The sequence below is a fragment of the Colletotrichum tamarilloi genome (genome assembly GCF_030869305.1).
Source record: "Colletotrichum tamarilloi strain Tom-12 chromosome Unknown Scaffold_23.1, whole genome shotgun sequence".
Classification (NCBI taxonomy): Eukaryota; Fungi; Ascomycota; class Sordariomycetes; order Glomerellales; family Glomerellaceae; genus Colletotrichum; species Colletotrichum tamarilloi.
Genome location: NW_026849406.1, coordinates 358,953 through 383,934, shown reverse-complemented (window position 1 = coordinate 383,934; position 24,982 = coordinate 358,953). Strand labels below are relative to the sequence as shown.

At 53.5% G+C, this 24,982-nt stretch overlaps 10 protein-coding genes across 10 annotated transcripts; 5 read left to right on the top strand and 5 right to left on the bottom strand.

The window, feature by feature from the left end:
* Nucleotides 1–2,510: 2,510 nt before the first annotated feature.
* Nucleotides 2,511–2,834, top strand: CTAM01_07516 (uncharacterized protein; the record flags this gene model as incomplete). Its single annotated transcript, XM_060523538.1, has 1 exon — nucleotides 2,511–2,834. The coding sequence occupies one exon, from the start codon at nucleotides 2,511–2,513 to the stop codon at nucleotides 2,832–2,834; it is 324 nt and encodes a 107-aa protein (XP_060381914.1).
* A 1,396-nt stretch (nucleotides 2,835–4,230) lies between these two features.
* CTAM01_07515 (protein-tyrosine phosphatase) lies at nucleotides 4,231–5,751 on the top strand (the record flags this gene model as incomplete). Its single annotated transcript, XM_060523537.1, has 1 exon — nucleotides 4,231–5,751. One exon carries the CDS (start codon nucleotides 4,231–4,233, stop codon nucleotides 5,749–5,751), a length of 1,521 nt encoding a protein of 506 aa, XP_060381913.1.
* A 1,734-nt stretch (nucleotides 5,752–7,485) lies between these two features.
* Nucleotides 7,486–7,872, bottom strand: CTAM01_07514 (uncharacterized protein; the record flags this gene model as incomplete). The annotated part of the gene is made up of 1 exon (XM_060523536.1): nucleotides 7,486–7,872. The coding sequence occupies one exon, from the start codon at nucleotides 7,870–7,872 to the stop codon at nucleotides 7,486–7,488; it is 387 nt and encodes a 128-aa protein (XP_060381912.1).
* A 1,950-nt stretch (nucleotides 7,873–9,822) lies between these two features.
* Nucleotides 9,823–10,386, bottom strand: CTAM01_07513 (uncharacterized protein; the record flags this gene model as incomplete). The annotated part of the gene is made up of 1 exon (XM_060523535.1): nucleotides 9,823–10,386. The coding sequence occupies one exon, from the start codon at nucleotides 10,384–10,386 to the stop codon at nucleotides 9,823–9,825; it is 564 nt and encodes a 187-aa protein (XP_060381911.1).
* A 2,646-nt stretch (nucleotides 10,387–13,032) lies between these two features.
* On the top strand, nucleotides 13,033–13,212 carry CTAM01_07512 (uncharacterized protein; the record flags this gene model as incomplete). Its single annotated transcript, XM_060523534.1, has 1 exon — nucleotides 13,033–13,212. The coding sequence occupies one exon, from the start codon at nucleotides 13,033–13,035 to the stop codon at nucleotides 13,210–13,212; it is 180 nt and encodes a 59-aa protein (XP_060381910.1).
* Nucleotides 13,213–16,224: 3,012 nt separating this feature from the next.
* On the bottom strand, nucleotides 16,225–16,401 carry CTAM01_07511 (uncharacterized protein; the record flags this gene model as incomplete). Its single annotated transcript, XM_060523533.1, has 1 exon — nucleotides 16,225–16,401. One exon carries the CDS (start codon nucleotides 16,399–16,401, stop codon nucleotides 16,225–16,227), a length of 177 nt encoding a protein of 58 aa, XP_060381909.1.
* Nucleotides 16,402–16,842: 441 nt separating this feature from the next.
* On the top strand, nucleotides 16,843–18,342 carry CTAM01_07510 (uncharacterized protein; the record flags this gene model as incomplete). The annotated part of the gene is made up of 1 exon (XM_060523532.1): nucleotides 16,843–18,342. One exon carries the CDS (start codon nucleotides 16,843–16,845, stop codon nucleotides 18,340–18,342), a length of 1,500 nt encoding a protein of 499 aa, XP_060381908.1.
* Nucleotides 18,343–20,331: 1,989 nt separating this feature from the next.
* On the bottom strand, nucleotides 20,332–21,712 carry CTAM01_07509 (26S protease regulatory subunit 6B; the record flags this gene model as incomplete). Its single annotated transcript, XM_060523531.1, has 3 exons — nucleotides 20,332–21,301; nucleotides 21,361–21,459; nucleotides 21,516–21,712. The coding sequence occupies 3 exons, from the start codon at nucleotides 21,710–21,712 to the stop codon at nucleotides 20,332–20,334; spliced, it is 1,266 nt and encodes a 421-aa protein (XP_060381907.1).
* Nucleotides 21,713–21,807: 95 nt separating this feature from the next.
* Nucleotides 21,808–22,164, bottom strand: CTAM01_07508 (uncharacterized protein; the record flags this gene model as incomplete). Its single annotated transcript, XM_060523530.1, has 1 exon — nucleotides 21,808–22,164. One exon carries the CDS (start codon nucleotides 22,162–22,164, stop codon nucleotides 21,808–21,810), a length of 357 nt encoding a protein of 118 aa, XP_060381906.1.
* Nucleotides 22,165–22,579: 415 nt separating this feature from the next.
* CTAM01_07507 (uncharacterized protein) lies at nucleotides 22,580–23,216 on the top strand (the record flags this gene model as incomplete). Its single annotated transcript, XM_060523529.1, has 4 exons — nucleotides 22,580–22,766; nucleotides 22,883–22,950; nucleotides 23,002–23,044; nucleotides 23,101–23,216. The coding sequence occupies 4 exons, from the start codon at nucleotides 22,580–22,582 to the stop codon at nucleotides 23,214–23,216; spliced, it is 414 nt and encodes a 137-aa protein (XP_060381905.1).
* Between the last annotated feature and the right edge of the window lie 1,766 nt (nucleotides 23,217–24,982).

Sequence of the window (24,982 nt, the reverse complement as noted above, 5' to 3'; positions counted from 1 at the left end):
GCATGTTTCATGACTTTTGGCCGGGCATCGTCGTCGTCGTCGTCTCTTGATTCGGCTACCAACGCACGAATGAGAGGGGCGCGATGAACTGTACTATTAGGTATCGGGTGGCTTTCACGGCTTGTAAGGATATAAAACCTTGTAATTACAACTATAGGAAGAGGGGAGATACAGGGAGAAAGCTCCAAGGCTTCCTCGGAGACCTTCTCAGAAACCATATTCGGGTCATCCGCGGAGTATCTCGTCGATATATCGGAGAGACTCCATATCCCCCGTATCGAAACGCGCCAGAAATCTTGGCAAGAAAATTCAACTCACACTTTATCGCAATCTTTTGACAAGCTACCTACATGTACCTCGATCCATGTGTTGAACCCGGGGTTTTGCCGTTTCTCGGCGTTTTTGTTGCTTCTTTTTGTCTAGCGCAGGATGGTGAATCATCTGAAGTCTGGTCTATGGCTTGGCAGGTGGCTTCGAACCACGGAGAGAAGGGGGAAAGGGGGGGGGGGGGGGCGCTGTTCAGATTTCCGTTCCATCGAATGATGTCTATCTATCTACCTGTCCGGTTCAGAAGAGAGAAATCTTCGGGTTTGCTGGTCAGACGCTGTGGCCAGGTATTGAGTCTGGGTTATCCGAGAATCCGTATCCATGTCATATTCACACAGTCATAGTCATAGTAATTGTCGCCGTCGACCCTTTGTCCTTTTGACGCGCGTTACCTGTCAGAAATGGAGTGGGTGGTCTATCGGATACACTCTGGCGGCGCAAGAGAAACTCTGCCGGAAAGCTGAGATGACGGCGGTCCCAAGCAGGTGTGTTGTAGGTAGTGGTGTACTACACTTACCTCAATAGCCGGGGCTTGGCAACGCCGGCTTGAGAAGTGACGGGTTCTCTCCCATCAGTCGCGGAGGAAGTTCTACCCGAACGAGACTTCTTCCAGAAGGTCTTGGTTGCATTCCAGGTTTATGACTCGATGGAGGATATACTCGATGTAAGCCAGTCAGCTACTCAGCTGAACAAGAGCGATACTCAATACGTCGACAAGATGAAGGAACCAACAACGTCTTAGTTGTAGGGATGAATGCTCGCAGCTAAACTTAGCACCTCGCCTTCCCTTTCCCTTCCCCTCGTACGGGCCAATAACCCGGATGCAACGCGACGACATGACTCTCTCACACCCTCCCCCAAAAGCTGAACACGAAAGGTCGGCAAACCCCCGAACCAACACAATCCCGCATACGCACAGCGGGAGAGACGGGAGCGGGGAGGGTGCGCGTTAGTCGTCAGCTGAGGCGGGCGGGCGGCGGGCCATTACGATCTATTATCCCGTAGGTAGCGCCACCCAGAACAACGCTAGAGAGAAATGCGACGTGCCTGACTCTGACATGCCCAACGGCCAAGAGGGGGGGGGGGGGGGCACGCTACTAAGTTGATGCAGCTGGCCTGCAGTAGCAAGCGTGGCGAGCAACGGTTTCCTGGTGCTACTCAGTATCCATACTCCGTGCAGACTTTATTCAACGAACTTGCGTTAGCCGGTGGAGAGAGAGTTGGGCAACGCATGGAGAGGTAGGGTAGGTAAGTATGTGTTTCCGTACAGATACGTATGCACATCGGGCATCTACCTTATCTGTAAGGTACGGGCGGCTGATTCGATAGCGCGTCCAGGTGATCGGCAGACTCTCAAACTCTAGAAACCAGATATCGTCGGGCGCAGGCCGGACAAATGGGACGATCCGAGAATGGGACCCGATATTTCCAATAAGCGCGCCTCTTATACTACGACCAAGTTCTGCAAGAGTGGTAAGGTTTTACCTAGTCGCCTAGGTTTTTAGCGACAGCGGCCGTCAGCCGTCATGGGGGAAAGGTAGACTCGCTGGCTCGAAGCTTGATTCTCTGCCGTGTTAGAGCTTCACTCAGCTAGAAATTCTAGCACAAACGCGGAGGGTGACAAGAATACGGTAGGTCTGCATCCGTCTTCCTTCATGAACCGTGGTAGACGGAAATGCCGACGGTGTAACCGTTCAAAACTTGCGTGGCCCCCTTTCCGTTTCGAAGCGCGGTTCCAACCTGACAGAAACCTTGAATCAAAGGCAAGAACCTGCTGGGTTCCTCGCCTTGCCTTCCATTGCCTGGGAAGGTGGTACGGTGGAACGGTGGCAGCAGCCTCAACAGCGGGCAGGCACGCACGCAGTGCAGCGGTGCTTCCAGTTCCTCGGGACGCGGCGGCAGGGCGGGAGGCTAAGGCAAAAGAAAACAGTGGGCCGTTCCCAGGTCTCTCTTTCCATTTACACAGCAGTGTACTTTCGCAGGCGGAAGGGGCAGGGGCAAGGGACCCCCCCCCCCCACCCCGCCTTCCAGAATGACTACCTACCTCAGTATAGCCTGTAAGGTAGGTACGTATCCGTTAGAATTCATTGGTCTCCCGAGGATTCGGCGGACCAAGAAGCCGTGCACTGGCTGCACTGCCCGAGATTGCAGAACATGGGCAAACGTTCCAATGTTCGATCCAGATGTCGTTCATCCCCCTGCTCTGCTGCCACCCCCTGTTACAATGGCGACTTTGCATCGCCGGTTCGACCTTTGATCCATGGAACGCTGATTCGGCTTCGATTCTTCTCGCCCAATCGATGTCCTCCCCCCGTCGGTTGCCTTCCTTCGGCGCGGAAACAGAGCGTTGCAACGGGGGGAGTGGACTTTTACCTACCTTTCTTTCTTTTTCCTTACGCAGGAGGACTCCAGGGAATCACCCAACTTCTGGACCGTCTTGCCGCGACCTCCTATTCTTTCTGTCAAGGACGGTGTATTTGCGAGCCTGTATGTACGCCTCATGTTGACACCTCTTCCCATCGTCTCCCACTTCTCTGCTACTCTGCTTAGCTGCTAGCCTTAGCCGTCTGCCGCTTCCAGGTTGCTAATTCGCGTTCCGCCGTGGGGTGGGACACTTGGACTAGGTTCGCTCCCAGTTCCCGGGGAACCGACAAGGGGAGAAATAAAGAGAGAGAGGGAGGAAGAGAGCATCTTCGTTGGAGTACCCGTAATCCGAACGGATACCCGCCTTTTTTATTATTACAATCAAAATTTCTACCTTCTTCTCATCGTGGCAATTTCCTCTTCCGAGCCCTCCTCGGGTAACGGGTTCTCTTGTTTCCATCTACTGCTCTGTATCTCTCTTCTCTTTATCTTCCTTTCCTTCTTTCTCGTCTCTCAAGTCTTTTCAAGAGATACTACTATCCGCGCAGCACTACTACACCTTGGTCACCCATAACAGCAACAAAAGACCACGCTACCCTGCATTTCTGCCCATCTGGCATCTCCTGACGGGCATCCTTCGGCACGTGCCTCCCGAGTGACACAACCACACAACCAAACTCGGACTCGTGACGCACGAACTTTCCCACTCCCCCTCAGAGGTCCATCCATGCGACCACTTTAGATCGCCAGGAACGACACTTTTCATCTTTAGTTTCGTTCCGTTCCGTTCTCTCCTTACCACCACCCACCACTACTACTTTATTATTACTACGGACCACTCTTCTTCTTCTTCTTTAGCTCCATACTCCGTACTTGCTGTTTAATTATCACGACGCCCAACGCACGACTCTTCCTCACAACAAAACTTCATCCTTCAGCCACCCCTCTCTCTCACGCTCTCACACAGTCTCTCTGACTCTAACTCTCTCACACGTGCATAAACACACCTTACACACACACGCACACACGTCCATCCCCTTTTGGACGACACAAGCCAACCAACAAGAAGGACGAAATTCCCCTTAATACTCCGAACGTCTTACCCCAACCCGCGCTTAAAGCTGCTGCTGGGCCGCTTGCTTGTTGCTCGTTAAGGTACCTCACGGAGTACTTGCTGCAGCTGCCCGACCTGCTGGGCCGCCCCCGAATTCCAAAAAAAGAAAGACTTTCCTGTAGGGTGCCCGCCGTGTGCCGCCCTTCGCCCGCGCCCTGCCTGCCAAAAAAAACCCTGACGACATTCCTGCCTACCTCACAGGCTCACGGCCATAGTACATAACCAACCCGAACCCTTCGCGCCACGCCCCCAGCCAGCCGCTGCAAAACCACAACTTCACGCTCGTCAGCCTCACTGTTGAGCAAACGTACTCCCTTCTCGTTGCCTTGCGTCTCGTCGCTTTCCCACCGCTCCATCCGACTCGTCCACTTCGCTTCACCCGACGCTCCTTCGCCACGTCTCGTACTACGGTAGCTGGGTTCAAAATGGACCACCTCCCCAAGTTTCGCAGAAAACCAAAGATCCCGACAATCTCCACCACAGACGTAAAGACCTCTCCGTCCCGAAACGGCATCGACGAACAACAGCCGCCTCAGCAAATATACCCTTCCACAACCGTCACCGTCACTGGCGGCCGGTCCCCGACCCCGACCAAGCCCGGCCTGCGCAAGTCCGCTTTCCGCGGTCTGCACCTGCGCAGCTCCGGCAAGCGCTTACGATCCCCTCCTCCGGCCTCCCTGCCGCAGTCGCCGCCCCCCGCGATCGTCTCCCACGACGGCATCACCTCGTCCCCGAGGCCAAAAGATAAGGATGGCAGTGGTGGTGGTGTTGGCGCTGGCAGCAAAGACGACTCGGCCTCGTCCGGGAAGAGCAGCCACGAAAGCTTCAGGCCCAAGCCGAGAATACCGGCCTTCTTGAACCTTTCCGTACCAGGTACGAAACCTCCGTCTCGTCGCAGACTGGGAGGCGCCGGTCGGGAACTAACTGCTGGGATCCCTGCAGATTTAGACAATAAGTTCCAGGAGCTAGTATGGCAGGAACGCATCCGTCTGGCTGCCGGCATGGCTCCCGATGCTGACGAGACCACGAAATGGGGCTCTTACAAGCAGGTTGACATGCGCAGAGGCCCGCAAGATCGTTACTTCAACATCAAGCCCTGGAACCACAACCGCATAAAACTGCGCGTGCCTGCAGAAGAGCTCGACTACGTCAACGCCTCGACGATATCCCTCTCTTCTCCCTCGAATAAGGAGCTCCCTCCCTTGCGCTACATTGCGATGCAGGGTCCGACAGAGAACTCCCTAGACTTTGTCTGGCGCATGATTGCGGAGCAACTCACAGATCCCGTCGTCATCGTACAGCTTACCAGCTTCTACGAGAACAACCAGGTGAAATGCTACCCTTACCTGCCAATGGACGAAGAGCACGAACCCTGGGTCATCAACGAGATGGACGGCTGGAGCGATGGCTGGAGCGCTACGCTGACCTTTGACTCTCTCCTGTCCCTCGAGAACGGCGCCATTGAGGTGCGCAAGCTCCTGCTGCGCGTAGGCGACGAGGAAGAGGACCGCATAGTCTGGCACCTACTCTACACCAAATGGCCCGACTTTGGCGTCCCCGCCGTCGACGACTTGTCCAGTTTCTTCACGCTCATGCGTCTGTCGCGCGAGTACAACACGACCTCGGAGAACCCGCGCATCATCCACTGCAGCGCGGGAGTAGGACGAACAGGCACTTTCATCACTCTGGAGCACTTGATGCGCGAGCTCGACGAGGGAGCGCTTGACGACTACGATGGTGCCGGCGAGGGCGACGACCTTATTTTTGCGACCGTCGATGCCCTCCGCGAGCAGCGCCGCAGCATGGTCCAGGCTGAGTCGCAGTACTTGTTCCTGTACCAGGTGCTGCGCAAGCTGTGGCAGGAAAAGTACGACGTCGAGGACAGTGACGGGGACAGCGAACCCGCAGCTAAGAGGCTGGAGGTTGAGGACTCGTCGACCGATTGAGTGACGCATGCCGGGTTTACTTCACTTGACGGAAGAGTAAGACGACTGGATTAACGGCCGGGGATGAAGCACGGAGATACCCCTTTTTTTTCTTCTTATGGAAAGGTTGAAAGGACATAAACAATTATGATTTAATCGGCAGACTGTGGCGGCATAGCATGTGTAATTTCGATAACTTGTATATCAAAGCAAGCAACAGCATTACCAGGCGTTATGATTTGGGAGAAAGGGGGAAAGGGGGGACCAGCATTGACTGAGCAGGAGGAAGCAAGCGTATATGGCCCGGTGATGGAAATTGTAGGAGTATTCTGAGGCGATGAGGGAGGTTCAATGATTCCGGGTCATAACCAACGGCTCAAGGTCGACGAAGCCTCGAGGGCAGAAGAGAGTCCAAGAAGGACTTTGAGTTATGATGGTATTTTCGTGACGAGAAGGAAAGAGACATCATAGGAGTAGTTGCGGTTTACGTGAGCCCCCCGTCCGCCTAGAGCGGACCAGATGGCTACCTATGAAGTACATACATACCCTTCCTCTATAAGAGCAAGAAAAAGGAGCATCACCATGAGAACGCAGTCTGTTGCGAAAGTGTGTGCGGAGGTTGCGCTGATAATGTTCCCAACAAAGTTAGGTTAGCTTTTCTCCCTTTTACAATTGGACTGCTTTTACTATTATCGCGCGTTTGTTCCAATGAAGCTCAGCATAATCTGCAAATGCGTAGAGGCAAACAATGGGACGGACAAAACGACATGGCCCCAATGCGGTCCCAAAAGAAGAAAGAAAAAACCACACTCAACCTAAGTCAGCGCCTTGATATTCTGACTTCCCAAGGTACTGTATGTAGTTTGAACCGACCGGAAGTCATCTCACATAACTTGGCCCATCTTCCCCCAATAGCTGGAGTGGAGAAAGGATCAAGTTTATTTAGCTCGAGCGGCTTTCCTCTCATGCTACCCGGCTTACAGCTGAAATCTAGTAAACTGGGCCACGCTTCGTTCCATTCATTCCAATTATTTCTTACGTTCCTTACCTCACCTCACCTAATCCTATGGACCAACCACAAAAAGGCAACTCTCACTAACCGGTAGGATCCGGATAGAAGGGACAGGGTCAAAGAAAAGAGGCAAGGGGGAAAGGGGGAAAGGGGAAAACATTGAATTCTTCAACGAACAAAAGCGGGCGATCGACCGCTATCGCCTTCGATGCCTGGCGCTTCTGGTGTTCCCTGATTTATGATAGCTCGTATTTCCACGGAATCGGCCATTTTCTCTCGCAAGAGAGAGGCGATGGACGGATGTGATGTGATGGGATGGGCCAGGCTTGGGGGGGTGGAGTGATTAGTAGTAACGACAACGACGGGTTCACATAACTTGTCCCCGGGTTGGCGGGTTGTCGCCATGTCGCCGAATCCGAGGCATGGAAGAAGACATCATCTAGCATGGCTGCTACATCTCGAAGGCGAGAGGGAAGAGGAAGCCAACATGATGATGTCGGACCGACTTCAGACATACCAACCCTCGGCCGGCAAGAGACCTCGGGATGCGATGGAAATCCTGCCCCCCCCCCCCCCCCCACCCCCCAAGTCTGCGCCTCTGTGCCTCTGAAGGGCAGTGAAGAAGCGACTATTGCGAACGGTCAAAACCCAAAATCGTGTTTCCCCTTGTCCCCGGCGTCGATAGCGAGGCGCTTTGCGCCCGTTTCACGCCTTCATCGACAACTCGACATGGCATGTCACCGTCACATGGGGAGGAAGGGAGAGCGGGCGGGAATGACATCCTTCCTCCATAGCGCTGACCGGTTCCGGGGACTCCCGTCTCGGTGTGAGATTTCGAACCGGGGTTGTTGGTCAGCAGCCCTCCTCTTTCCTGCGTCCGGGGTTGAGGGTCGTGGGACGGCACAGCGGTAAGGGAGGGTGGAGGGGGCGGCGGCCGTCTCTGCGTCTCTGGGGTATCTGTATGGAGTTTTTCGCGAAGAAGAAGGATGAGCGTGGCCCAACCCACAGCATTCTCCTGCGAAAGTTGCCGTCGTATTGTGTGATACGGAGTACAGAGTACAGGCATTAAAGATGACAGCGCGCTCAGCGGGCAGGTTAGGCCGCGCAGTATCTTTACCCCATGCTACCATGTGATGGTGACGGGAGAAATTAAGACTATGCCAGGCAGTCAGAGTGTAATGGCCTATGGGATCGCCATGACAGCATACTGAAGTACCTAGCCAGCAAGATCAGCCAAAAATCAGTATCCACGGTTGATGTTTCGATGCTGGCAGAACACGAATGCTCGGCCGTCTGGGAACTTCAGTGAGCATGATCAATGGTCCGAACTTTCTCCTTGTGATCAATCCCAAGAGAAAAGAGTGGCCGGATAAATCGAGGCCCATGAACCCAGCCAGCTCGCTGGGATTGTCAATCCTTGTCTTTTGCAACGGCGGATGATGAGACCCTTGCTAGACTTATTTCACCCAACGTTCCGGTCACCGGAAATGAAGCAGAAAATAAACTCTGGTGTGAACATGCTCGGTGAACATACGCCGAAGACTTTCTACTGAGCGTTGGGTATCATCCTCCCCATCGTGTGTTGGCTTTGGTGGAGACCATTTCTAGCGCCCGGCTAGTGGTCAATTGTAGGTGTCTCTTGGCCGGTTTCAATGGACACAAGTGGAAAAGATGAGATGAAAGATGCCTTGATGGTCCGATGTGGACCTCGGGAGTGCGGACGATGGAGGCATTTCGGACCGGCGCGGCTAATTGAGGGCCGGTTTGTCTTGGTATTTCCAGGGTGTCGTTGTGACCGTGCCGCCGTGCTTGTTGGAGGCTGCGAAAACATCGATTACTCTAAGACTTTCCGCTGTCAATTATTGGCACTAAAGAATAGAAAACCACTTGTTTCTCGAAGCGTAAGACTGCGACTTTCAGAAAATGCGCATGCTGCTCTGGCCCGGTAGTTGTGTGACCGTCGTTGGAACCCTCGCTTCTTCTCGAAAAGGTGGTGAAAGTTAGCGCGTTCCTTCAGCCTTCGGAAGTGACCAATATTGAGAAAGGCTCGAAGAAGATGAGCTATACTGTAGTGACATCCTGTGCCGTTGTTACACGGCAGAAAGCACGGAGCATGTCGGGCTACTTGATGCGAGGTGCAGCGCAACTCATCACAAGTTGCAAGTTACAGCGGTAGGGGGTGGGCAGAAGAGACGAACCAGCAAATGAGTGGTCCTTTGGAAAACCCCAGATAATAATGTGCAGCTGGCGCACGGAAGCACGAGTTGGAGGGGGCAGCCGGCTGTTTCCTTTTGCTCGCTGCGGTTCAGCCAGCGCATGTGTAAGACAGTCGGCCAGCTTCCTTCAGCTTGCGTGCAACGCCTTGGAGGTCCAGTTCTGGGAATGATGATGTAGAGAATGCTACCGTCATGTGTAGGTTGACGTCCAGTCGCATGCGCCGTCAATTCCAGCGTGGTATGGGCCATCCAGAGATGTCTGTGCGTTTTCCTTCCCTCATGACTGGCATAGAACGGCGCCGGTACGCTCACCGAAGCGTGGGCCTGACACATGGTAGCGGCGCATTGAGAGCTGCAAGGTTGGACGGCCATACCGGCCAAAACGAGCATTTTTCCCGTTGAGGACCGAGAGCGAGTCGATCTCCTACGTAGTAGACCCCGGGCTGCCCAAATGCTGCCACGCGTGGTGGCTTATGCTACATCCCGCTACCGGCTGCTGCTCTGAAAAGCGAGTCTTTTCTAAGTCAATCATCATCGTGAGGGACTGGGGCCTGCTAGAAGATGGGCGAGCGCAAAAAAGGCCAAAGCGAGAGATGAGAGTAGAGCGGATTCCGATTGAAGCAGTGTTTGCGTGTGTATCCAAATTTTGTACCTGCTTGAAGTGTCCTGGTAGTGTAGACAATGGCAGTCTTTCGATGCCTACCACAAGTCTTTCTGGATCCTTAATTCCGGATCACTGACGACACTTTCCGCGAGGGCCGGATCATACAGCTTGAGCTCAGTCAGGCTAAGCGCTTAAGCGTCGCGCAGGTTTTGTAACTTAGCCCTCGCCGCGGCGGGGCCACGGAAGCTTTCCCCAGACAACTAACTGTAAGGACGAAAATCAAAGTCGGCGGAAGATTGGAGCGGTGGACATGACAGCAGAGGTGTGTGAGTGAATGTGTGTGTGTGTGGATGCAGGCTGAGGATGGTGTGGGTGAGATGAGTTGGCCCAACGGGCGGCAGTTGGGACCAGCAGCGAGGCTGTAGTGGGACAAGAGGAGGGCAAGGCTCCATACGGCAGGGGTGTTCGGTCGTCAGGAGAGAGGCCACGATCTGTGATGCAGGTTGCGAGGTGTCTTGGATGAGTGGTGTTGAGGTGAGGTCAAGTTGAGCGGTGAGACGACGTGTAATGAGGGAGCGTAGAAGCATGTCAGAGAGACATTGGGGTGAGATCGAGTCGGGACAATTCCTGTCAATTGTCTGATGTTCTGATTTGTGGATAAGAGAAAGCATGAAGTCGAGATAAGCAGTCCAACTGTGACTTGTCCGGCAGCGCAGGTAAGGGGATCCGGGGAAAGGTAATTGCAGTGGACTGACAGCTGCGAAAGGCATGTGTCGAGTCTGAGCGTTGCTTTCCGACCAAGCGTAAGACTTCCTACGGTACATCTCTCGAGTGTTGCTGAATCTACTAAGCTTTCGCAGCGGTCTCTATTGTAATAGCCAGCAGTCGCGTGTGGATAAGATTTGGAGTAGTAGAGTGATTTGTGAAGAACCGGGAAGTGGTGATGTTGGAAAGACTAGAGAGAGTCCGGCCCGAAGTGACGGCGCAGCTCAGCTGAGCTGATGGATTGTCTGCCATGTAAGCCCGCCCCAAAGTAAGCGGTGACGAGGGGAATGAGGCTCCAATGCACGTCTACACCGCCGTAGCAGTATGCAGTATGACGGAGACTGCCAATATACGTAGAAAATGTGTCGTTTACTCTCCTAAGCTCAACGACACCACAAGTTTTCTTTTGTTCCCATGGGTGGCCCAAGTCTTGGTCCATGTTTGGCACGGTGAGAGACAGAGTCAGTCGGGACCAAGGACCAGGATACCGGTTCAACAATCACATGCTTGGCGTGGGTATTATATTCATACCCCAAAGATGATAGAGGATATTTGCCAAACAGGGGTTGATACTGGGATCAAATGACAGGTCCGGATCTGAGCGTGATGAGTGGAAACACAAAGGATCGCTATGCCGCCGTGCTGGCGAAAAGACTTGGGATGGCTGGATTGAGTTTGCAGGCCCCGGCGGAATCTTGTCGAGTTTCCGCAGTGTGTACGTAGACTACGAATGTGTCGGACATGTTTTCGTCTGGTGTTTTTGATACGTGAAATCTCAATGTCCTTTTGCGGTCGAACGAGTCAAGGAAGAGGGCGCTAGTACATAATGCCGCCGGTAATGTTTCCGGAGCTGCGTAATTGAGCCAGGAAGAGACTCAGGAGAGACAAACGCTGCCCGTTGGGTCTTTGCTGGTTAGGGTTAGCGCTAGCCGCGTTGCAAGTTTGTAAGTGAAGAGTGAAAGGAAGACTTGCATGGCAGGCCGCAGACCAGCTTTGCGTTTCCTCCCTTATCCAAAATACGGGTACCTAGCTAAGATCACGATGACAAGGCGATGCGGTCAGTCGTGCAAGTCGAGAGGCAGCAGTGACAACTGACAGCTTGGGGCTAAGCAGGGCTAAGGTAGGTCGAAGGGAATCAGGAAGTGCTAACCCGAGTGCTAGACCACCTTGGGCACATGTAGCTAAGGTAGGTAGTCTGGCTGTCATTCTCTGGCATTGGGTAAGGTGGATGTATCAAGGATCAGGATGAGGTATGGACCGAGAGACAGAGAGGCCAAGACAAGCTTGGCCGGTTCCCGGTCCCGAGGCGAGTTGTGACCGAAACACTTGAGTTTGGATAACTGAGATGTGCAGCGTGTAATGGAATGGAGCTGCAAGGTGAAGTCCTGTACAGTACCTAGTAAGGTTAGGTAAGGAAGGTATGGAAGGTAGCCGGACATCTGGGACCCTGCCTGCCTACCTTACATTACGCCTGCGCCTGCCGAACTTCGCTGCACCTGCTCGTTTGCATTCGCACCGCGGCACCGCTCTTGCACTTTGCACCGATGAAGCGGTGCTGGCGATCCGGTGGCGTCCAATGGCATGCCCCAGTTGGGTCCATCAGGTTAAGATTGAGAATTTAGGAATGCGCAGATGCAAAGCTGTACCTTCCACGTGAGCTCTGAACCTGTCAGGTCTGGCTGAACGGAAGGGGCGAGTGACGAGGTCCTGGACCGCAGTCCGCAACTCCCTCCACCCCGTACCTTACCCAAGGTACGGACCTGAGGTACCTTAAGGTACCTTAAGTCTGTACGAGAAAGAGCCCCGCATTACCTCATCCCCTCCTTCCCGACTCTCACTCGTGCGAAACCAAACCCCAGACTGATGCGCAAACTCGACACTCGAGAGGGAAGGAGCCCTTTTGGGTGAGATGGGATCCTAATTTTCCATCGCGACGACAAGACAAAATTGACAAGGTCTCCCATTCTCTTCTCCTCACTTGCCCCGTTCATCTACCAAGACCCCTACGATATGCCGGAAGCAACTTTTGTGACTTAGGTTGTCTGGGGGCGGTCAGCAACTCAGCGTGCGCCTACGCCTGCCGCCTGCCTCGGTCGACGCCCAAGTACCCTGCATCTGAACACCCAGAAAGGGAAAAAGAAGGAAGAAAAAGAAAAAGTCCACCAGGAAACGACAGAAACACCGAGAGCCCAAACGGAACAAGCACCACAAGCCTCGATCCCCCTTTTCTTTGCCTACGAAGTACACTACTCGGCCGATGCCTGTGGCAGGACACCAAAGTTATTGGAGGTACTCCGTACTCCGTACCTCAACTCGTGTACGGATACAGCTCACGTTCGTTTTGCCAAGCAGCTATTTTCATCCACTTCACTCACTGCCGTCCTCGGTCCCGTCATCACCAAGTATCCACGGGGTATCCTCGCCCGCAAACCCCAAGCCAAATCGACTTTGTCTTCACCTCCATCTCCATCTTGAAAACAACTCTGCGAGCCATTCCGACCCTGTAGTGGAGCAGACCAGGACCTTGCCCGAAGCTTGAGAACTTTCAACTGCCTGCCTACATGGGGACGCAATTGACAACGTCACCAGAAAACCCGCCTTTTTTCGTTGCCCGTGCCATCGTCCTGCACCACTGCTTTGCACCTCACTCGCGGCCGTGCACCGTCCCTGGGCCCCCAGTCGAAAGTTCCAGCCCACCCGCTGGAATGCTTCTGGAAGATGTGGACAATTCTACCCCTCGTTTGAATTCCTTCCACTGCGCCAAGTCACATCCTAGCAAGCCTGCCACTCGCGGTCCAACTGGGTCTTTGCTTGCAGCCCTCCTGTCCGCTATCCACATCCGGCCGACAGGGATACTGCTTCTTTCCGATCAGGGGGGACACTGAGAGACTGGACTGCTACGGTGCTTCTCAGTCCAGTCAGCTGCTTGCGGTTGCGTCGGGTTTTGGCCCCCCCCCCCCCCCGATTTTGTCGAGAAAGGAAGAGGAGAACAACAAGACAACCCCGGTTTCCCACCGTCGGGTCGGGCAACAAGAGACAAGAGGAAAAAGAAAGCTGAACCAGGTCAGGGATATTGGGCTCGGGATTTCTTGGAACGTCGAGAATCCCGAATACCTGCTCAGGAACCCGGGACGCAGAGAAAGCACTGTTCCCTACGAGGCTACAACCACCCATGACCGCAACGGAGAACGTGCGGAGTTTATTTGGCTCTGTTATGTATGCTCTGCCCTACTATTGCTCGCCGCTCGTGGGGAGGTTTGCCCGACTTATTCGCGAATAGCTACGCCGTGAATTACTCCGGTACGGTACTCGGGATCCGTACACTGGGGACGGGGTTATTGTTGAATTTCTTTCATGACGACCGGCCGGGTAATCTGTCTCAAACCGCCTTGCGATTCATAATCGCGATTTTCGGAACTTGACCCTACCCTAGCGCCTGCAACCCCATTACCTTGCGGCCCGTATAATGCCTCAGTCAGTTTTGTCCCCTCCCCTCTCATTTTTGGATCAGAGACGTTTGACGGAGCAGTTGCACCACAACGGCGCATCTACCTACATGAGCGTCCGCAGCAGCTAACGTGCGGTCAAACCATGCTGGACATGCCTAGAAACGAATCAACCACTCGCAATTCCCGGCATGCCTTGGCCTCTGCGACCCCTACTCCGCCGCGAATCTCTTTTGGATGTTAGCGCACGGCTATAGAGCAACGCTTTACATACGAAGAATTCATTGTCTCCATTGAAACGTCCCCATTTCCCAGCAAGGCTTCAGAGTCCGTCCCCACTGGCACGCGACGATAAGACGGCTCAGACTTATTACACACAAAGTAAAGTGAGAAACAATGAACAGCAAACCATAGGAATTCGTCAAAGACTCAAAAAAGACTCAAGAATAGCTTAGATAGGCCGAGATTCCGTTGGCCACGGTGGGTCTTCCGAGTTCTAGAGCGAGTCAACAGCCCGGCCCCATTGTCCAGGTCGTCCCACGTCTTGGTCTTCTGGGCCCGGGTCTCTCGTCCATGGTATGGTGGTGTTTCCTCGTTGCCATGTCTTCGAGTCCCTGGTCATCGCCAGTACCCAATCGCAGTTGTGTCCGAGGTCCCAGTCCCGAGCTGTCGGCAGCGACCCAAGGCCAGGTACCGATCAACTACGGAAGACCATCTGAGTGGATGAAGCCCACGATAATCGTAGGAAAATATCCATCATCTACCTTATTGTGTATGTACGGTGTATGTCACGGGGGTTGTTTATTTTCCCTGATGTGCCCCGCACATGAAGAATCGCCTTGACTTTTTTCTCCCCCTCCCCCCTCCACAGGGCCACATTCATCCCACTCGATGAATGAAGAAGTATGTGATGTGGTAATAACTAGACTGAGCTTGCCGTGGCCGCCGACCCGTTGAGGTTCTCGTCCTCGTCTTTTTCTGGTGTCCAAAAACCATCTTCAGCCACTCAGCATTGAGTCATTACTAGTGCGCGTGTCATTGTCAACCACCATTCACAACCCCCCCATCGTTGATTAGACGTATCGAAAGTCCATCGCCTCTGTCAGGAATATCGGGTCAACACTGCTAGCATATGGGACTACGCAGTAGCTCAAGACATCGTTCACCATCTCCCGTCAGTCCCGCCGTTGGTTCCCATCGAGTCTGGCCACCAACTTCAGACTCAGACTGGGTTGCTTTACTGGCTAGCATCATCAACGACCAACCACACCAACTGTGAGCCGTCCCATCATTCTAGCCCAGTGGGCAAGACTGCAAAAGTCGCTGACACGTCCAACAGCATCGAAATCGCCCTGCATCGTGTCCCGCCGGGACTTCCCACCCTTCTCATACGACAACGAACCTGCGCTTTCCGGGAACCCCGCCCATCGTTGCTGCTTAGTCTGGGTCTGCGTCTTCTTAGCGTTCACGGCAACAGCTCTTTGAGAGGAGAGAAAGCAGATCACTTATTGTCTTCGTCCTCATCCTCACCAGTGAATAAGGTACCTTACCACCACTGTGTGTAGCCAGCGCAGTAAGTACCTTACCCTCCGGTGGTCGCTCGCTCTTTTCATCTCGGCACCTCATCGCAGTCGCACTTGCACTTACTTGCCTTTACCTTGGGGATCGTGGCTACTGCATCCGCACCACACACCTCTCTCACACCCACTTATTCACACACCCACTTTGGACTCGCCTCTGTCTCTCTTACACACTCATTCTCGTTTACTCTTTCAACTCACTCCTCACTCCTCACTTGCTATTCTTTTTCCTCACACGCATTCACACACACACACACACACACATACAGAGGAGGCACAAGGTGTGCGCGCACACACACGCAACTTATTATTGCCGTCTCATCCATACACCTTTTTTTCGAGAACCACCACTTTGATTTTCATTTTCCTGCTCCGACTCGCCGTCTTCAAGGCTTCCTCTTTCTAATCACTTCTCATTCTCTCAGCCTGCGATCCCGCCATCCCGCGTGGCACCAAAAAAAATCGCCCCCAAACGAAGATCAAAGTGCAACAACCGACCCTTGCTGGGGTTCCTTACGACTTCTTACAGACGACACAGCCTTTCTTTTCTCTTCCCCCCCTTCTGGGCCTGGGCGTTGATTGCGCTCATCTCTTCATTGGCGAAACACAAACACGACCCGGATTCGGCCTGGGGAGAGGGAGTACGTCATGACATCCATAGTAAGTCTGTCTTCTCTCTCAGAGTCTCTCCTTATTGCTGCGTTACACTGCCTCTTTATCTTTTCCCACCACCGGGAAAAAAGGGCCTGCCTACCCATTTCCCATGGACCATGACCACACACCTCGGCCAATCTGGATTGCAGCATTTCCTGCTGTCCCTGGCCGTCAAACCTGACCGACCGTCGTCATGTTATTGGAGAGAGCTGCTCGTTCACCGCCTCACCGCTTCCCGCATATCAGTGCACATCCCCATCCTCCCCGTCTTCCCCGTCGCTCCCAGACACTCAGACAAGCCCGACACGAGACACCGGCAATCAGGATAATATCCCCCACGACCGGGGCCCTGCCTGTTGCAACCGGCCTCACCTTGCCCAACTTCTCTACTCATCTCATCCCATCCTATCTACTCCCATGTCTCCATACGCCTCTACGGAGTACGGATACTCGTCCCCTAATTAGCCACCCCTCCATCTTGTCCTCCCCCATCATTTCCAATGCCCAATTCTTATTCACCACCACCCAGACCCCCTTTGAACTTCCCATAAGAAAGGGAGACTGCGCCGCCATGGCCTCTCCCATGCACCCTCGCCCTACTTTGCCTCTCACACGTATAACTCTACCCTCGGGCGCATGACACGACTCGCTCTCATATTCTGTCGTCTTCTCTCACCTCTACGGCTGATATAAGCTGTTCCTATACCTCCTCGCGCCTTTCCTGGCATTGGCATGGCTACACTTCTTGCTTGATATTCCTTCCCCATCCACCTTTGGCAGAGTATCTCTCTGTTGCCAAACACACCCAACCCTCAAGGGCTGTTGTACTCCCACGATGCGTGTCCCGTCGTTCGAGCACACCTTCGCCACTCCTTGCGAACACCCTGCAACCATGAACCAACAACCACCAGATTCGCTGTCGCTAATGACCGGCCTCCAGCTATGTCTCGCTCACTACTGTGACCAACATGGTCCGACCCCGCTTATGGTCACCGAGGGCCTGCCAGTCCCATGCACAACATGCTTCGATGATGGCGCCGCTGGTTACGCCGATCAAGATCAGCTCCGAGCCCGGACCAGCGCCCCAGCACCGGCTGGCTCTCTCAACCAGACCGTGGCCATGTCGGATGCGCTGCGCAAGATGCACCTTAACTCGCACCGCAGTTCGTCTCTACCTGCTTCCGAAGCCGAAAACCAGATCCAGCGCGCCGCCATGCTTCGCGCCTCTTCAGCAAACTCTACCACGAACTCGCCAGCTTCCCCTCTGTCGCCCTCCGCAATCGAGACCCCACCTGAAAGCCCCCGCCGGATATCGGAGCAGCAGCAGCCACGACGCGATTCGAGTTTTCGCCGAACCTACGACGACTACGTTACGAAGCGCGCCGGCCCTTGCGAGAATTGCGCGCTGACGCTACCGCAACGACAGGGCGGCAAGGATAAGAACGACTTGAAGGCTGAGCGTGGTCCCACATTGCGCACTCGCGCTCCTTACGCCAGGGTATACGGGCAGGCATCGCCGCCTACCTCTCAAGCATCTTCTGCTAGTGACACAGATGGAGAAAGCCAACCCGAACGAATGCACCGAAGGGCAACGGGCTCTACAACAACGCGATCGAGCATGTCATCGGGCAGGCATGTTGGCCACACACATTACCTCGACTACACCTCGACCCACGAACCTCTCATCCCAGCTTCCTTCTCGATAGTGCGATCCTCGTGTCTGCGAACCCTTTCACTGGAGACACTACCCCGCGCCCCGGCAAACCCAACACCTAGTGCATCGCCGCAGTCAAGCAACATGCCAGCCTTTGTCACGACACACAGCGCTGGGGCAGCAGCTTCTGGTGGTCCCATATTCTTCGGCGATCCAGTCAACGGCTACACAACAGCCTACATCTTTCGCATTCCAGATATGCATGCTCGCGGCCACAAGCGTGTGTATGCATTTCTGGCTCTTAGCACACACAAGGAGAGACTGGCGATGAAAACATTTGGTTTCATGGCTGCCGCTTTCCGTGATCTTGCTTCATGGATTCAGCAGTTGGCGGAAGCTGAGGCAGAGAAAGCTGCCGAAGCCAGCCCCCTTGGAGGCCCGCAACACCACAGCTCGTATCCGACGATGATCAAGCCTGAACGCGAAGGACAAGACCGTGGTGGCAGCAGCTTCCTCACGGGAGGTGGCGGCTTCTCAAGGAGAATGGGCGGTGGTCCCGGCGGTGTCTCACTCAAAGCTCGAGGTCTTGCTGAACTTGTCGGCAAGCCCGACTTCTTTATTGAGCTGCATGCCAAGTTTGTGAAGCTTATGCTCGAACTTGGCGTTGCGCTGAGCTCTTAGGAGCTGTAACAGTTGCAGCACATATACGTTCACAACACAGAATCGCTGCCTTTGTTATTGACTTGGGCAGTAGAAGACGCGATTCGTATGAAACATACCAACATACAAATCACATACAACTATGATGCGGCGGGCTTAGGCCGGACCTCAGACACGGTAGCCAGAACCAAAGCAGTAATGGGTAATGATAATTCTAATCACCTTGCCCACTACTCGAAGAGAGAGGAGGGGAGGGGAGGAGAGTGATTGCAGCGGGACGACGGATATACCCCACAAATGAGATGGTTGGCATCTCATTTGCATTAGGACTTTTTGCATTAGCGAACGGCAGCATCGCTTCCTTATCCTTTTTCAAGCGGTTTTCACGACTAAGCAGGCAGGCTGGGCATGATTTTCATAGACTTTGGGATCCCTACTTTTTTTTTTCACTTTCTAGCCATGGCTTCATGATTCACGGGTTTTTCTTCATGTTCTTCCTTTCCCCAGATTCCCCTCGAGAGTAGCGACATTAGACTTCACAACGGAAGCTTCCAGGCTCACGTCTGTGGTAAAAACAGACAACAGAGGGAAGGAAAAGAAAAAGGATAATGGGAAAAGGACAAACGGCAAACAAGGGGAAGAAGGGAAAAGATTTCCAATCAATAGATGGGGATTATCGGATCCGGAAAAGTATTTGGGAAAAGGGGTTTAGCAAAATTCAGAATTATCACCCTGATGAATTTACCATACTATATTGACGATATCGTAATCCATTCTGGCCTTGTTCATACTTGGGTTGCGACCTGTTTCATGAGAACAGTAACTCTAGAGAGGACCTCAATATCTAACGGCAATCGAAGTAAGGTAAGTAGTTGCAGTATACTTTATACATAATTCATAATGGGGGGCAAAAAATTTACATGTAGGCCGACTGATACGGTAACAAGATCGAGAAGGAAAGGTGATATGTGATGTAATGCTTTGTTCCTATCAAGTTACTTTGATCGAGTGGAACCTCCTCTCCCTCCCCTCCCTCCTTTCGATAAGGTAGGTTCTGTTCCGGCCGGCCAGCCATCCGATTTGAAGGAAACCTGAAGTTCTCGGCTGATACCGAGTGGAGTCCCGGTGTGTGTGTGTGTGTGTGTGTGTTTGACGTTTCGCACCGCTCGCCCGCCGATTAACAACCAACGACCGGCCCTCTGATTTCTTCGTCTGGGGACAGTTCACATGGGCAAGTTCAGTTTTGAACACTTTTTTTCATTGTTCAATGTGTCGGTTTTATGAGTTTCTCTCCTTTTTTTCTCTTTTGCGCGTTTTCGTACCTCTCACATAGACGTAGACACACACCTATTTCTGCTTTTGAAAACAATATGAGCTAGGTAATCAAGTCATCGACACCAAACTTGTAGCATGGCGCTTTTATATATTCCCCTTTGTATACTATGCCAAGCGGCTCACGCTCTGGGTTACGTCTTGGATAGGGTCTGTTTAATCTCACTCCAGCTTCTGTTTAATGAAACGTCTAGGTGCTATCTGAACTTCCGCTCTTCTGCTTCCAACAATCGTCGTAAGGGGTCGGAGGCAGCTGAATGTCGGTGTTGGAAGAGGCACATGTAGTTGAGATCCATGTCTTACAAACCCTGATTTATGAGATCCATAGAGCTGCATCGCATACTCAGGGGCCTCTGGTGATACTGGCGGAAATTTATAGACAAAGGGAAGCACTCCTTTAGGTCACGGTCACGAGCACGCATTTCCCAGCACACGAGTGAAATGGGTTTGAAAACCAGGTTGAAACATAGTGGCGGCAACGCAACTTCTTTATCGAGTGTATTGTATTGTACAACGCGACGCCAAGTCTCGCTCCCCGAAGCCTTGTAAAGTCTATCCCTTGCCTTCCCAGCCGTGCCCTTCATGACACTACATTGCCAGCCTGGCAGCGAGCTCTGTTCGTTCCCCCCACGATGCGCCGTTTCCGCCTGCGCCTTCTCCCTCGGAGAGAGCAGTCGCTTATTTGTAGAAATCAAACTTGTTCTCGTCGCTCGTGCCCTTGACCTGGCTTGAGTAGGCATCCTCCAAATCGCTCTGGATGATGTTGTAGCGGTTCTTCCGCACGGCACGAAGACCGGCCTCCTGCATGATGGCAGCGATGACGGCACCACTGAGAGGATCGTTGCGAACAATCAGGGAGTCCATGTCGACCTCGGGGGCCAAGCTCATCTTGCTGGCAATGGTGGAAAAAATGAGACGACGCTCGCGTCTGTCTCTCAAGCTGGGGAACTCGATCTTTCGGTCCAGACGACCGGGACGGAGAAGGGCGGGGTCGAGGGTGTCGGCTCTGTTCGTGGCCATGATGACCTTGACGTTGGCGGTCTGGTCGAAACCGTCCATCTGGTTCAGAAGCTCGAGCAAAATACGCTGAACTTCACGATCGGCACCAGTCTGCGCATCGAAACGTTTCGTCGCAATGGCGTCAATCTCGTCAATGAAGATGATGGCGGGGGCGTTCTCGCGGGCCATGCGGAAGACATCGCGAACCATACGAGGACCCTCACCGAGGTACTTCTGAACAAACTCGGAGCCAACAACACGAATGAAGTTCGCCGTCGTGGAGTTCGCCACAGCCTTTACCAGCATCGTCTTTCCTGTTCCCGGAGGACCGTAGAGCAAGACACCGCGAGGGGGATCGATACCAATCTGCTTGTAGAGGTCGAAGTGCGTCAATGGCAGCTCGACAGCCTCGCGGATCTCCTGCTTCTGCATGTCCAGACCACCAACATCGGCGTACGTCACATCGGGCTTCTCGTCGGCGCCAAGCATGGCAATGGACGAGTCGGCTTCGGGGGGGAGGATGTCGACGAGGGCGTTGGAGTGGCGGTGGAGGGCGACGGAGGAAGAGGGCTTGAGCTTCTCGCGGTCGAGGGTGGAAAGGATGCGGACGACATAATTCGAACCCGTGGATGACTGTACGATTCCGGTGCTATGATGAATTAGCATTGTTGAGCTCGAAGCGGGAGCTGCCTGCGGGGGTCTGCATACTTCTGGTCGATGGCCTCCATAAACTGCCCAATCACCAAAGGAACACTCTGGATTCGCTTGATCTCCTCTTGAGCCCGGACAAGCTCGCGCTTCAGACTCCTACGCCAGCGGGTCAGCAAACCAGATGACACGCAGTGATCGTGCGAGTATCGAACCTCTGCTCATCCTTGATATACTCCTCCTGCAACTGGATATACTCCAGTTGTCTTTGCAGCTTCTTCAATGTGGCATAGTCGTCACCTCCCTCCGTCGCGATGCCCTCAAAGTTCTCAATACTAGGGATTGTTGAGGGAGCTGTCTTCTTGTGAGGGGCGACTTGGTTGGCCGGGTTTTCCACCAAGACGTCACCCATTGTGTCGGATATTTGATGGGTATTAAAGGCGTGGAGTAAGGGGTTTCGTTACTCGAGATGCCTCGAAGTTCGTAGAGGATGTGAGTTCGCGGAAACTAGGCGGTGTCGTTGATGATGGCAAGGTTGTTGATTTCAAGCTGGGTGGTGGTGGTGCTTGCTTGCTCGAGCTTGGCTGTAGGCGTCAATCGGATACGCATGCAGCGCAGCCTCTCAGCCCAGCCCAGCTTAGTCAGGAACCTGGTCGAAGCTCTAAGGTCACGTGCTGGTGGGATACCAGGCAGGCCCCCACTGGACACTCTCTGGTTGATTGATTGGCTCAGCAGATGACTTGGAGCAAGGCGAAGTGCCTGCATCACGCTGCCCAGACTGGAGGCAGCGACGACCTCCGATTGGCCTCGAGTGGGGACGCCTGCCCCCAATGTACTGTGGAGACGGCACAAGATCCCTGCCATGATGATGTGAGGGTCTCTCCCGCAATTCCACTGTTAGAGTCGTCGGTGAGTGTCACCGTCGGTCCTTAGCACGGCCTGCTACTCCGGCACCTATCTCTTATCAACCCCCCCATGGGATGATGTGTTCACCGGCCGGGTGCCTCGTTGGGCCTTCGTCCAGCAAGCCGACCTAGCACTGTACAGTCACAGGCACTCCTTCTCTCCATTCTCGTACCTTTAATCCCACTTCTGACTCCTTCAACATCTGCTTCACTGTGACGCTGCACTGCTTCTCTACCATACATGACCTGCCTTCCGGTGTGCGTTCTCTCGTGCTTCTCCTCGATCTCTCTGACTGCTTTCAATCACTCTTGAACTTTATCGTCTCATCTTACTTGGTGTCTTCCCTCTGTTCCCCTCCGAAACTACATACATCATGTCGTCGTCAATTGCAATCCCGATGACCCCGTCGTCGGCCAACACATATCACCACCACCAGTCACCCCAGGTCCGGGGTGCTGCTAGCTCTTCCTCGTCGACATACTCCAGTTCACCTCAAACATCTTCCCCGACTTCCGTTCAGAAGCGAAAGATGGTCCATGAACGTCGTCCTAGCCTTCTCAGTAAGTCATCCCACTTTACTCTGAAGCTACACAGCCCGGGCCTGCAGCCTTGCCCGACATGCCTGTCTCGGACTCTGTACATGTCAACTTGGGACCTTTGCTCACGTCACGGGCAGGCTCCGCCTTGTCGAAGCAGGAAAGCACCGTTATCAACATCGGCGAACCAAACGGAACTCCCCGCCTTGTAAGACCACTATAGTCCTCCTCAGGGAACGAATGCTAACAGGCCATCCAGATCACCTACCTCTCCTCGAGCCAGGGCTTTGCGTGGAACCCAGGTGAGTAAAGGTTGTCCCGGTCTCTCCTCCCATTACTTGCTGACCACTTTGTTCAGAGATCTTCCTGCCGTCGTATGTCGATTGTGACTACACCCCGCTCGAGAACCGACGGGAGCCCGTACACGAGATTGTCCTTAGCGACGAGGAGATCAACAACATGTTTCCCCAATAACGGCGTCCCTCAGAGACGGCCATGACGCTACACATGAACAACTACGTCCTGAGCGCTTAGACCGACGATTCTCACGAGATACATTTTCTTTCCACATCACGGCGTCCGGCCACGACCTGTACCCCCTCGGACTCTTTTTTATCATTTTATCAGACTGCTTTACGAACGAACCACCAAGGCAAATGGGTCCATGTTCGATCCGGATACGAACGTGCATGGGAGTACACCAAGTGGAAACACAGTACAAGTCGCATTTCCTTCTCGACATCGAGGAGCTATTAGTGACACCGGCCTTTGGGAATCATCGGGGGAGTTGGGATCGTTTTGGCGAGACGGGTTTCATTGTCTCAAGTTACATTTCTTATCTGTTTGTTGCCGTTTGCTTTTCTTTTGGATTGGGGCGTTCCATGGGATTGCAAGCACATACCCTCCTCGATCGTGTACTATGCCGCCTCTACCGCGGTTTTCCCTTTTCATTGATTTTCCACCAGTTCATAGTTCAATAAGGGAGTGTCACATGGACACTATACAAGTCAAAAGCCGTCCGCCACCGTGATCTACACAATGTCCTGATTTATGGCGTACATTTGAGCCTATCAAGCATGTTCCTGTCTCTCTTTCTACGAGAGTTTGGGCAGTAGGGTAGCGCAAGCCGGCCAGGTACCACGTCAGGGTCCACGGGTACCGTCGGAGTAGTTGGGCAGACCAGCCGATAACCAACCACCTGTCTTGCAGCCACTCCATGAGTGCATGCCTTACTGAGAGCCCAATAGTCACAATCATTGAATAAGTGCAAATAGTATCATGTTGATCTTCGAAAATCGCTGAAACGGCCCCCCTTCAACTTCTGACTCGAAACCTCAGGTCTCTGGTCACCGTTAGCCCCTCTTCTCCCGGCGCACTGTCGTCGGTGTGGCCTGTTTGGACGCCATTCCGTCCCAGATGGCGTTCTGAGAAAGAGGGTCCAGTTACCTTGGGTTGGCTCCAGACCAGCGGAAGACCGCCAGTACCGCAGGCCCGGCGCTACTGTACTGTACCTTCACCGCACGCACCCGAGGACCGACAACGCCATGGCACCTAAACCCCTTCCAAGCAAAGCAAGCTCCGCTTTCGCCGTGGGCTTTGCCCATCTTGGGAAGGGGGGAACCCCACGTTTGTGACATGGGAGTATGGATGGTGTAAGTGCGATGATGGTCTTTGGTCCTTTGGCTTTTCCCCGTTGCTTGTCGGTAACACTCAGAACGATGAGGAGATAAGTGAGACATGATGTACACTCTGCGAAAGAAGAACAGCAAGGTAAGGTAAGGTCTGGGACAGATGTCCCGGTTCTTTCCCTTGCTGAGCACCAAGGTGTGCCGCACCGTGCCGGTTATTTATTTCTCACCTTGATAGGTGACGCAAAACAGCGTTTACCCCAGCTGCATCAACCAGCTGAACCATCCCGTAAACCATCGCCCCGCAATTTTCTCATTGTGAGTGTCTGGCGTACCTCCATATGTACGGATAAGAAACGCAGTCTTGAAAGTCCTCGAAACTACCCCTTTGGTTTTGATTTCGATGGTGCGGTAAAATTGTCTATCCTCTGTGCTCCCCCCCCCCATGCAGGTCCGTCCCAGTTTCGCAGTCATAGCGCCGAGATGCATCAACCCAGACAGACGGACAAGGGGACGGACGTCCAGCAAGAATGCCAAGTTTTGAGAGTACCTACCGCCGTTCAAAGTCGGAAAAAGAGTTTGGGACATTTTGCCTGCGTTGTGCCACCTATA